At 45.0% G+C, this 12,510-nt stretch overlaps 1 protein-coding gene across 1 annotated transcript; it reads right to left on the bottom strand.

Moving 5' to 3' along the window:
- Positions 1–661: 661 nt before the first annotated feature.
- On the bottom strand, positions 662–8,075 carry spo11 (SPO11 initiator of meiotic double stranded breaks; the record flags this gene model as incomplete). Its single annotated transcript, XM_080853773.1, has 13 exons — positions 662–781; positions 1,227–1,338; positions 1,838–1,914; positions 2,364–2,401; positions 2,877–2,976; positions 3,192–3,301; positions 3,418–3,454; positions 3,828–3,914; positions 4,546–4,654; positions 4,886–4,952; positions 5,387–5,475; positions 6,821–6,934; positions 8,032–8,075. 13 exons carry the CDS (start codon positions 8,073–8,075, stop codon positions 662–664), a joined length of 1,104 nt encoding a protein of 367 aa, XP_080709899.1.
- Positions 8,076–12,510: the final 4,435 nt, after the last annotated feature.

The raw sequence follows: 12,510 nt of genomic DNA, 5'->3' as shown, positions 1-12,510 counted from the left end.
TGTCAAATTAGATCATTCCTGTTAGGAGATTCATTATGTTCCACAGGTGTACTTGTTTCCTTAAAGAAGGTCTATGAGAGGTGAGCGTTAGGATTTATAACAATGTGATTTCTGTAGGTCTAAGAAGACCATGTGACAGAGTGTCAAATAGACCAGCCCAGCACCTGGATATCAAATAACAATATTTTAGGGTTTTCCCAGCGTAGCTGTCAGTCGTTGCCCTGCTCACAGCCTATTACTTTACTTCCTGCTTGGTGCATTGCCTGCATGCTACTCATCGAGCTACTTCAGGGAATGGTTCAGTATCATGGCAAAGATAGACTAAGCCTGTTTTTAGTTGATTAGTTCTTGCACTTAGTTCTTAGTTCTGTCGGAGTATATCAGGTGACACATTGTCAGTATGTCAGTATGTCATGACAACCCTAAAAAGGCTTCAAGAGAAAAGACATGTTTAGGAAAAGGCTCAGTTTTGGTGTTGTATCCGACCAGAAAAAGAACAATGCCAGTGACAAACAAATGGTAGTATGTATGCCACTGCTTCAGTACTGTCACACATATTAAGCTTATTACACATTACAGTATAACATACAGAAAAAACGATAAAGGTTTGGTATTGCTGATCAGGTCAGTAATGTAGTTTCTCCAGCAGAGGGCGGTAAGCTTACACCCAGCCTCCATGTCGCAGTTTGTTGGGCATGTAGACACTCGTCAAGAAATCAGGGGCTATGGAGGTCAGTGATTGAATCTCAGCTTTATGCTTCAGTCTGTCCATGATCTCCATCTGAAACACACATAAACCCACAGAAATAAAACACACAAAAGCATTTAATCCTTTAAGATCACTTATAGCTCCTGATATGATCTCATAACCAGTTTTGTGTTTGGTTTTTAGTCGCACTATGGACGAGAGCTGACTATAGCTTGTGCATACCAAGACACACACTAGTATTAGTCACACATTTTTCTGTGATGTGTCACACCTGAGAAAATGTCCTCACACATAGTTGTAGGGGGGGAAGTATGTACCATGGCCCACCTCTTTCCGGTAAAACAAAAGTACTGTTGCTTTTTCGCTAAGGGACTCTCTATACTGCTAGAGGATAATGCATGTGTTACAGGTAAACACCATGGATCTCATGAGCTTGTTTACAGTGAGCTGTAACTGTGTATTTACTCTCTCCCTCTGCCCTCGTCTCTACATTTCCACCACCCCTCTCCCTCCTCACCTCTCTCTCCCATTCGGGCTGGCAGGTGATGTATGGCCTGCTCCTTAGACTCTGCAGTTTCCTCTCATCATGCGCTGTCAGCGGGATCAGAGCTTCCTGTGGCACCCTGAGTCTGGGAAACCAACAACACCCTCACTGTCACAAAGATGCCTGGCTACTGGGCACCTCATATATTAAGGATGCACACATCAAAGGTTAGTTCTAAAAAACATGTATATGTGGGACTTAACTTGTCTCTCACACACATGCATTTTTGAGGTTTTCTACTTTTTGACAGATCTGTAATCTGTGCTTGTCTTGACTAAAAATATTATTTTACTACACCAGTAAACCATATCAACTTGCTGGGTGCACCTGCAGTGCACGGCTCAGACTACCATAACCACAACATGGGAAGTGATTCTACAGGTTCATTTCATGCACTGATCCCCTTTTTCCCCAAAAGCCAGTTTAGGCGTATGGACATCGGCATACACACTTAAAAATAGCTGCTTGAAAGGAAAAAGCAGTAGCCAACAGCGACGAGAAAAGAAAACAACCAACAACAAAAGAGCTAAGAGGCCTGTTCCACTGGAAGCCACAGAGCAGAGTAATGAGTCCTCTTTCCCAACCTCTCAATGTCCGACGGCAGGAGCCCCAACCACAGCACACTGGGAACGGTCAGGTTGTGCGCCTCAAAAGACATAGACTGAGGAGAGGAACACAAACATATACACACACACACACACACACACACACACACACACACACACACACACACACACACACACACACACACACACACACACACACCCATGTAAACACAAATATAGACATACACACACTTGCACATAGGCATACACAGAGATGAGAATTCACGATCACCCAACATGCATAGGAAAATGTATGTACATGCACTTATGCATGCACACACACACACACATACTTACATGCCATGGACTTGTATAGTGTGTACAGATGCAGAAATACTTTACTTTTCCACATGGTAACTTCATATGTTTCAGAAACACACACACACGCACAAGCAATTTCTCTATTTTTTCCACAAAGACCGGAGAGTAATTACATATCCCTCTCACACAGACGTTGCACAGGCTTCATTGGATAATGCACTTAAATAGCAGGCGGAGCACTCACCACCGATCCATACTTGTAGATACACATTATTTCGATGCCTGGGAACAGAGAAAGGAGACTCTGAGCAATCAGTGCCATGCTCAAACTATTTTCCCGCAGGACTGCCTAATTGGCAGGGAACACGCAGGGGCCTTCTACACACATCGCGTCAGGAGACAGGAAGTGGGTGTCATTGAGAGTGACAGCATCGGAGGGAGTCCTGGGGCCTCTGCCATTCCGCAGCGTTAGATCACATCGAACGCTAACTATCACCAGATCAGCCCCAGACGACACAGAGCTCTCAGGGGTCTTGTGTCAGCCCAGTGGACACGCAAAGGCCCTTGTGTTTGTCTGCTCAAAAACATGCACGTGTCAGTGTGTGCATTTGTGCCCCCCCCCCCCCCCCCCCCCTTGTGTGAGTGTCTTGTCTGTGTGTCAGTGCCTTTGTGTGTGTGTATATGGAGAATGTTAACAAGGCATGCATATGACGTACTTACACACATTTGTGTAATGAGTGCGAGTGCCTTCCCTCACCATGTGGGTCTGCATCCACCAGTGCAAAGATGGGCACATGCAAAGTGTCCCACAGCTTCCGCACCATCAGTCTGCTGTTGACATCGGGGACACCCTTCCCCTGACGAAAAGGCAGACAGGGCGACAGAGACAACAGAGAGGGAAGGGGCAGCGAGACAAGTAAAGAGGTAATGCATTACATACCGTTCCATAAAACATTTTCAATCACAGTGTGGGGAGGAATTGGACTAAGAACAACAGGGACAAGGCATGAACTACACGTGGTTAAGTCTTTCACAGCTCATAGCTCAGATATGGAAGTGGCCTTGCTCTTACGGTTATCATGATGCATGGAGACAGCTTAGTGCAAAATTCATCATCCAACATCCTCTGGAATGTTGCATCCTTCTCTACAATCAGTACAAACTTAGCAGATGATACAATATCTGACACAGGTTAAGGTAAGCAATGGCTTGTTTTAACAGGTGTGCGATGATGGATTCCCTTTGTGAAAATTCAACCAGGGATCGATACCAATGGATAACGACCTGATAAAGGATACTCTTTATTCCGCAGACATTGGACGAAACTGGAACAGCCTGCAAATGAGAGTAAATCTGGTTCACTTCAATCCTCCACATTGAAATATCTTCATTAATCAATCTCTGAACCATGTCACCTTGACAAAAAAAGCAATTGCTCTCCATGGATGCCTAAGCTGTGATTTGTATGTGGGTTGAACCTGGAGATTGCAGCCAAAAAGCATGAGCGAATGATGTCATACCTCTTGGCTGAACGCATGGCTTTCCAGTCATTGATAAGTAAGCTTAAGTGAGGTTTGGGGGCAAAGTGAGGAGAGAGAGCTGTGTGTGTATGTGTGTGTGTGTGCGGGGGGAGGGGGGGTTGGGGGGTGCAATAATTGAATACTGAGCTACCTCTACAATAACCACTGGTTGACAAACTGAAACTTACAGTGGAACTGGAGCTACAGTCAACTTTGGTGCCGTCTTCTTCCAGATAGGACAGATCACCAGAGACAAATCCTTTTGATGTGGCAAGCTGTATTTTACACACACACACACACACACACACACACAGACACACACAGACAATTACATTAAAATGGACACAGATAAAGAATTTCACAAACACAGTATCAAACACATACTCTCTCACAAATGTGAACATTCTTTGGAACTTGATCATCAAAACTCCACGATGTCAATAAAACCGAAGAAGCCGAGCACACAGGTGTTTCCTCGTGAATGCCAAAACTAAACCGTCGGAGAGCTGCAATGATCATAACAAGAGAGATCAAAACACATTTCACCCTGGACAAGAATGGTTTTACTTAATATAAGGAAACATAAACGTGTTCCCTCCCTTTCCATGTGTGTTTGTGTGTGTGTGTGTGTGTGTGTCTGTGTCTGTGTCTATGTGTGTGTGATGTGAGACTGTAACAGGCAGAATGTGTGTGATTCTGTGTGCCAGAGAAAGCAACAGAGAACATGTGGATATGTGTGCATGTGTGATAGAGAATATAAATAATGCAGCAATAATTACAAAATGTGATGTATGTCAACGTACGCCCAGAGTAAACATACTTTCTGCGTTATCCAGTATTTACTTCCAACACACACACACACACACACATACACACATATATAAAACATATGGAATATTCACACACCACATGTAGGTTTCTGCGTGGGACCTTGAGCATACACGAGATGTCATCCACAATGGCGTCGAGCGTCCTCTGAGAACGGAACAGCTGTGTGTCGTTATAATAAATGTCCCTGTAAAGCGCAAAGAACACCTCTTTCATGTAGGAGAGGACAATAAATCACAGTGGAGACATCCAATGTTTCAACCTTAGGTTTTATCTGCTACTTTTGGCATCACGTCTTCCGTTTGATCTCTCAAGGTGATCTATCAATTCAGCAAGGAGTCTTCTTTAAACTGAGAACACTCCATCAAAGATGTACAAAAGGAACAAAAATACTTTTGAAATGTCTGGTTCAACCAACCTTTTGGTAGCATAGGAGTTACTCTGGACAAGTTTGTAAATAGTTGAGAGGACTTTCAGAGTTAATGCTGCAAACACACAACATGCCAAGAATTAGGCTTCTTACCCATCCATGCTGTGATTTCAACAGCAATAGCAAAACCTCAAACTTCACATCCTCACAACATCACACTGGATATAATATTTTGATGAGATGCCTTAATTAACACATATATATTAATATATTTCTTCATTATTTTTTTTACCATTTTAAAAATAAGGAATGAATTGGCTGGGATTGAGGCACAATGCACAAACACATGCCCGAATACACTATTTTGTAACCACCTCATCATACTGTGTCTTCATTAATCTCGTATCACTTACCACTGAGGAAATGAATCAGGGAAAAACTGAACCTATTAATTGAATCCAGTGGTGGAAAACAACAGAGAGCAGCTAGAGAGGTTTGCTTTGCTTGGAGAATTAGTGACATAATTGGGCCATTTCAGTGTTCTCTCACCAAACCTGCTGACGGATGAGGCACAGTCACTGCGGAGGGTGCTGACGGAGACGTCCGAGTTCAATTGAAGGCCCACTGCACTGTCAAAGCTGCTCAGAGTGTTCATAAGGCAAACAATAATAAAAAAAGAATAAATTATCTTCATCAATCTGGTGAAAAGGCCTGACCAAACGATTTCCCAAAAAGGCTCTGTCGATCCCTGAGGGAGAACTTCCCCCCCATAACTGCTTTTACTCTGAAGTGGTTTACGTGAAACTCTTTGATGTGAGACTGAGGGATTACTTTGATCGCTTTCATTATCAGACAGGGAGGGTTTCATTTGGTAGGTCTATATGCCAGACAACCAGAGTTTATACAACAATGATGAACTATTCTTGTTAAAAGATAATAACTTCATGTGTATTTCTATTGCGGGGCTTAAATTACTCAAATTTGTTCAAAGCTGTTAAAAAATAACGAAAACACACACACAGGCAAAGAAGCAGGTGAATTGATACCCACAGGTCCAACTATTTTTGCAAGTTTTTACTGCTAAGCAGTAGCAACGGGCAGGGTCTTGGGATCAATTCCCAGGAAACGTACAAAAATATTTGCTGTCAATGTCCTGTAAGTCACTTTGAATAAACAAACCTGCTGAACATAAATGGAATGAATGTAACCTGTGTGCGAGGGGGTGGCGGGGTGGCGGTGGGGTGTTACTGGGCTAAAACATCCTGGCATTTCCTTTGAGAAACTGTTGCTTTCCAGGCTGTCAGACTTGGGGCTTTGAAAGGGCCTGGCTGAAATGTGCTCTAAGCCTTTACGGGGTTTGATGCAGATTCAACTCGACAAGTTGCTTTGTTCTACGCATGAGATCTCTGCACTGTGCACATTAAAAGCCTCTACAGAACACCAGATTTGTGAGTGTGTGTGTGTGCGCAGCGATGAGATAGAGTCAGGGAAAGTTACTGCATGCGCAGTGTGTGTTGCTAATCCTTTGTAGAAACGACACCTATTTAGAGTCAGGAAGTTATTAAGCTTCAGGGATCAAGGTTCAGGACTGAAGGTGGCTCTATAAACGTGTTTTTTCTAATTTTTCTGAGTCCTTTCTAACACCCAAATGTACGTGATGACTGATACCATGTAAGACAGGTCCTACGCCTCACTACCCATGTCACCGTACAGTGTCTGTTCTGTTTAATTAACACATTCCCCTTTGGATTAATCTACTGCATATCTACTTACTGCAAATCAATTTACAACCTGTAGCCTGTTACACAGGGCCGCTGCTGCCAAGGAGACAGGCCTTGGCTTTGAGACATTTACTTAACAATTATTAAGAAAAGTGACTCAATATGGATAATAGGTAAAATGACCAATAGATTAAAATTAGGTTTGTAGCAGAAACAGGTCAGAATTATTATTTTGTTTTATGAATAAACAGAAACTTCTTACCTTACATTGGTCCAACTATTGCGATTTTGCAGGATCAGCACTGGTGCTTCCTCTCTGGATAAACTATTTATAATGTCAAGCATTACACCCTCAATTCGCGTCAAAAGATCCTGGCTACGAAATTAAATAAAAATCCATTATTTTATAACCTTATTCACTCAAAACTGAGGCTCGACTACCTGCTGAGATCAACAGCTCGTGCACACCTGGGCTATTGAAAACTGAGATGGTTCTACCCAGCTAGCTATTAGCAAACCTACCCACATACGGACTCTTCCCTCGCAGTTGTTGTGGAGGCGCTGTCAACAGCGTCAATTTTTTCTAACAGTTCAGAGCGTAACCTGTCTATCTCAAGGAACTGCTCAGACATATTCGGCTTCGACGTACAGGTAGAACAGGCAATAACACTGGATAACGGAATTTACTCACTGCAAGCTTAAGCTACAAGATCCAAAGCTAGTCAGCTAGCCAAAAGTGAGCATAGGTTTAGGCTAACGTTAGGCTATTACGTTAAAGGTCTCCTGAAAGCAAGCATAAGTCAAATATAAACTGTGAAACTACCAACAAACATCCGAAATAATTGAAATATCTGGGGATGTACTAATACCTTTTATAAAGTTATATTTTAATCCAAACTACCTAGTGCCAACTAGCTATTCGGCTGAAAATAGAATTATTGCTGAAATGTGCTCTTCTTTGGCGTGCGCCCTCTAGTGTTCTATTTAGGCTTATCATAAAGGCAAAGTTTTAAAATGATCCTTGACCATTCTTATCACTTCAGGAGACAAGTGTCTGTATTCCCTGTCATAATTTATCAGAAAACTAAGATATTAACTGGCAACAATATCTTAAATGGTCTGAAAGAACACATTCTTAAGTGCAGAACATCCAGTCTGTAAACTCTGCAGTTATCATTCGTGCAATCTATTTTGGGCAGCTCTGTTTCATCTGGCCCTCCCCTCCAGAGTGAAGGTCTCTAACACACAGGCTCTCTCACAGAAATACACACACACACACACACACACACGCTCACTCTACCACATTCCACTTGTTCCAACATCTGCTGCCATTCTTTTCCTATGAACAAACATACTTTCTTAGCATAAATGAAAAACTGACATGGATGTTGTCCCACACATGAGGAAATGGTTGTAATTTTCTGAAATATGTCATAACTGGGTCTAATTAGGGGTGTGGCCAATACACCTCACCGAGCCAGCTGCAGTGTGCTCTCGACCCGAGACCCTTCAAACATTTTCCGTCTCCTCTGTGACCCCTGCAGCTAAACCACCCCTGAGCCCCTCGAATTCCAGCCTGCCTGACAACACCACGGGGCAGCGCAAGCAAACGCTTTCATCCCCCCCCAAAAAACACGAGCCTTGCGCTCTCACTCTTGCAGACACAGACAGCCCAGAGCACTGACACAGAAAGAGAAAAGAGGGAGAGGAAAAAGACAAGATGTATGAGTTAATGACTCCCTCAGGCCGTTCTCTCACTGATCCGACAATTAGAAGCTTTGAAGATCCTTGAGATGTCACTGCGTTACTTTGTTTAACATTGCATTGGTGTTACGCAACAGACACTTTGGTCGATAAATATGAGGTATTTTAGATAGAACTTTTGGGACTTGTCTTCTTGGGTAAGACCGGCAGAGACTGTGTGTGTGTGTGTGTATGTGTGTGTGTATGTGTGTGTGTGTTTTACTGGGACTAAGTGTATGTAAAAAAAGCACTGTGGTATAAAAAGGGCAAAGTTTTGTGTCCAGTCTGACCTGAAAGGGTCTGTCATGCAGACCTTCGGTGCAGCTCTGCTCAGTCTTCTCTACTGCTCCTGAGTGACAGTGACAAGCTGCTTCCATAACACTTGAGCTTAATCACTAGATAATTGCTATCTTCAAGAGACCCCCACCCCACCCGTGGTCTGTGAAAGGTTGCACTGAGTAAGAGTGCTCGTCTTCTCCTACCACTACCTTTTTTGTCTAGCTTGCTCTCTCTCTTTTTCAGTTTGCTTTTGAGCAAGCCAAGGACTCCCGCCGCGCTCTTGGACAGCGACGGACCCGTGTGGAGTGTAAGGCTTTAACCTGTGGAGACAGAGTGCAGCCAGTCATGCGCTTGTCTCGGGATGAGTGTTTGTGCTGGGTGAGAGAGAAGGGTTGTGGGGTCACTGGAGGGAGGGGAAAGGTTGGGGGGGCTAGTGGGTGACCACTGCAGGTGAGGGGGATTAGCCTCAGCCAAGGGGCCCCTAAGAAACCAAATACAGATCTGTCAACTTAATCCCCGCAAATAGAAAACAGAGCCACTTCACCCCGGCTCCCTCCCTCTGCTCTGCAGCCCCCACACCCAGCCCCTTCTCCCTATTTCCCATCTGCCCTCTGCCAAACGCAGCTTTCGCTCAGTCGCTAATGGGACCCAAAGAAGCATCCCTAAGGAGGCGGTGACTGATTGCAGAGGGCTGTGATTGACAGATCCGCACAGCCTCATCGAGTGATGAGATCAAGGGCTTGGGAGGGGAATGGTATTAAGAGACAGAGTTAAACTGTGACCCCCCCCCCCCCCCACCCTGCCTTCAGTGGGTGCTGGACCAATTAACCTCCAGAGTCCCATTAAGGAGCGCAGTTAAGCAGGGTGCATGCCCATTGAGAGAACCTGCAGACCGGGCTGTTGTCAGAGAGCGTGCCTTTGAAAAGAGAATTACCGTACTAATGGCCACCATGCCTCCGGCAGAGACTTCCCTCCTGAAACAAACACGTATTTGTAAAAAGCTAGAACAGACAACAATTTGCAATACAGACTTGCTATCCAACAAGTCCCACAACCAGCCATGTCTGTCACATGGAAAAACTGAAAAAGAAAACAGAAGAAAAGGGAAGTCTGAGAAACAGCAAGAGGCACACACGAAAAAAAATCAAAAGGTTCTAAGCCATATTTCTATCCTGCCCATTGCCCAGCCTCACAGCTGTGTCTCATATTTTCCCACGGCAGGCTGCGAAAGTGTCAGACACGAGCAGGGCAACATTTGCTTTTGCTCAGCCCCACCTGGCCGGCCCTGTTTGAACAAGCCGCCATGTCGTGGGGAGTGCGCAGTGAGGCCCATCTCGAGTATGCAGACGGGATGGTACGGGCGGGAAGAACCAAACTGGGGTGGGGGTGTAGGTAATTGCGACCCCCCCCCCCCCCCCCCCCATCTCCACTATTTCCTCTGACCCCTTGACCCCACACTGCTTCATTTGGGGGTCAATTTACCTTGAGGAGGAGTTTTACTGTATCCTCCGTCGAGTCATCCCACTGTTCCGAGCCCTGTGGCCTTCAAAAGAAACTGCCAGAGACACATGAGGCAATCTTGTGAAATAAATATTAATCTGACCTTTTTGTGGCCATCGTAATCCAAAAACACAGCTATAAAACTAAGAAGGGGGAAAGTTATGGAGAAAGCAGAGGAAAAGGGGCATGCAGTGCAGTGCGAGACAGAAAGAAGGGGAGAAGTTGGTTCACAGCTTGCATGGGTGTGAGGCGAGCCACGCGAGTCGTCTTGTGCCAGAGCTACACCTTTTTAAATCCTGAGTCATGCTCAAACCTGCATGAGCTTTGTGTGTGTTCAGACACACACACAACAGAGATCAGAGTGCTGTGTAGGGGTGGGGTTGTGAAGAAGAGATTAAAGAGAGCAGATGAAGATATTGCTTCAGCGTGGTACGCTGAAGAAAGTGCCATTCTCCCATTCAACTATCCTTATTAGAGCAATTATTTTTAGAATGCCACAAAGGACAGCTGCACTGGACGGTTGCCATTTAGCAATTACACAGTCAAGTGGATCTCCGAGCACGTACTCTCTCAAACCTTGTCATGATAATCAGATTTGTGTGGTTGGAATTTGTGTAGACAGAGCAACACGTAGGGACAAACACATTGCTCCTGAGGACATGAAACTGCTCAGTCCAACCTCAGTGTTAATGGTAAGAGAGTTGCACCACTCATTTCCGCTGTCTGATGGCTGCCCTTGCGGTCAGGACGGGGCCCCTATGACAGAAGTGGTACTGCTTGTATGGGACAGCTGTGCCTGATGAGAACCAGCATGGAGTCTCTCCTGAGTGATGCTTAGACATGCAAGGGCCTCTTCATGATGGAATATGAAATATATGGATTTGCGAGTTCTTGAACCATTTTAGGTGCAATGGATACTTTGTTAAAGAATAAGCAAGTGGGTATATGTTTGTGACCGAGCAAGTGTTCATATATGAGTGTGTACTCGTGCAAACATTAGAAGTGTGTGTGTGTGTGTGCGTGTGTAAATGCATCTGTGCATTGATTGTGGGTCTGTGGGCAGGTGTTCTGGTTTGTGTACTGTGTGGGTAACGGAAAGAGAGGTGGGAAAGCGAGAGGGAGTGTGTGCCGGTGTTTGTCCACTAGGCTCCTGTTCTGCTTTACTTCCCTTGGTCAAAGGCCCTCAGTGTGGCTGTCTAGGCCCAGATTCAGCCTGTGCCCACTGTTTACTCTGTCGGTCACCGGGGCCCCCAGAACCCAAACAAAGGGGGGTCTGTTCCTATTGTCCCACCCCAGAATGACAGCCCTGCACTGGGCACTCACTGGAGCACTTGGGAGAACAGAAGGGGGAGGAGTAAAGGAGGGGCAGGGGGAGTTGGGGGGGATAGCGGGGCTGAGGTTCCACATCCAGCAGAGAGGACAGCTTTAACTGAAACCATATCCTTTCCTTTCATGTCCTCAATCAGAAACCGCCCCCATGTAAACACCTGCGGCCATGCACTGATTCTATCTGAGGACCCGGAAAGCAATGTTTACATGTTACAGGCTACCACTGAAAGGCATTTAACAGTGATGGAGTAATAAACGGATATACGTGAGTGAGTAACGGCAGGGCTCGCCTCAAGATAAACCATTTGGAAATGGAGACCGACCACAAGTGGGAAATGAAGATGGGGGACCCCCCCCCAAAATAATTCCCAAGCCATTCATCACTCCCCATCTTCCTTCCTCCAGCTGGGGCGGTCTGACTGCTGCAGAGATATGGGGCTGTCCAGTTCCTGTAGCATAGCTTGTGTTTAATATGGCTCTCATAAAAATACCCATTTAGTCGTATCTCCACAAAAATGTCTGCTCCGGGGTCATAAAAAGAACCCCATTGCAAAGAAGAGGAGAGAGAAAAAAGAAGAGTTGTTTGAACCAAATGTGGCCATTAACTGTCAGGAGTGCCTCACAGAACCAGTGTGCCCAGTTGGGGTGATTGAGGAGCACTGGAGAAGGTCAAAAGCATTACATTAAACTGGAGTGTTTAAGAGGTGCTGAGGCCAAGGGGTCAGGGAGGGGGGCGGACCAGCTGCCAAACATCTGCATCCTCCTGTACCCCTGCCATGAGACCTGTCCCTTCACTGTTGTCATTGCCCACATCCTTGTGGGTTCAGCTGTCAGCTTGATGCTCGTAACATATGTTTACATGTGGAATAATTCCTCCGGATTCTGTTTATTTGTGTTTATCTTCATGTTCATGGGAGAATTGTTGTGTCTGAGTCTGGGTGAATATGCATGTAGTGCCAGAGAATAAAATTACATTTCTGTTAAAGTGTTGTGTTGCCTTGGTGATTCCTAACAGGTTTGAAAAGAATTCTGTGAAAATTAAGTTGTGCTTCATCATAGTGTATAATGTTTGTGTTTTATTAAGTTATAAATCACACATCA

Source organism: Sprattus sprattus, assembly GCF_963457725.1.
Source record: "Sprattus sprattus genome assembly, chromosome: 16".
Lineage (NCBI taxonomy): Eukaryota > Metazoa > Chordata > Actinopteri > Clupeiformes > Clupeidae > Sprattus > Sprattus sprattus.
The sequence above is the reverse complement of the archived record's forward strand: the minus strand, read 5'-3'. Positions and strand labels throughout refer to the sequence as shown.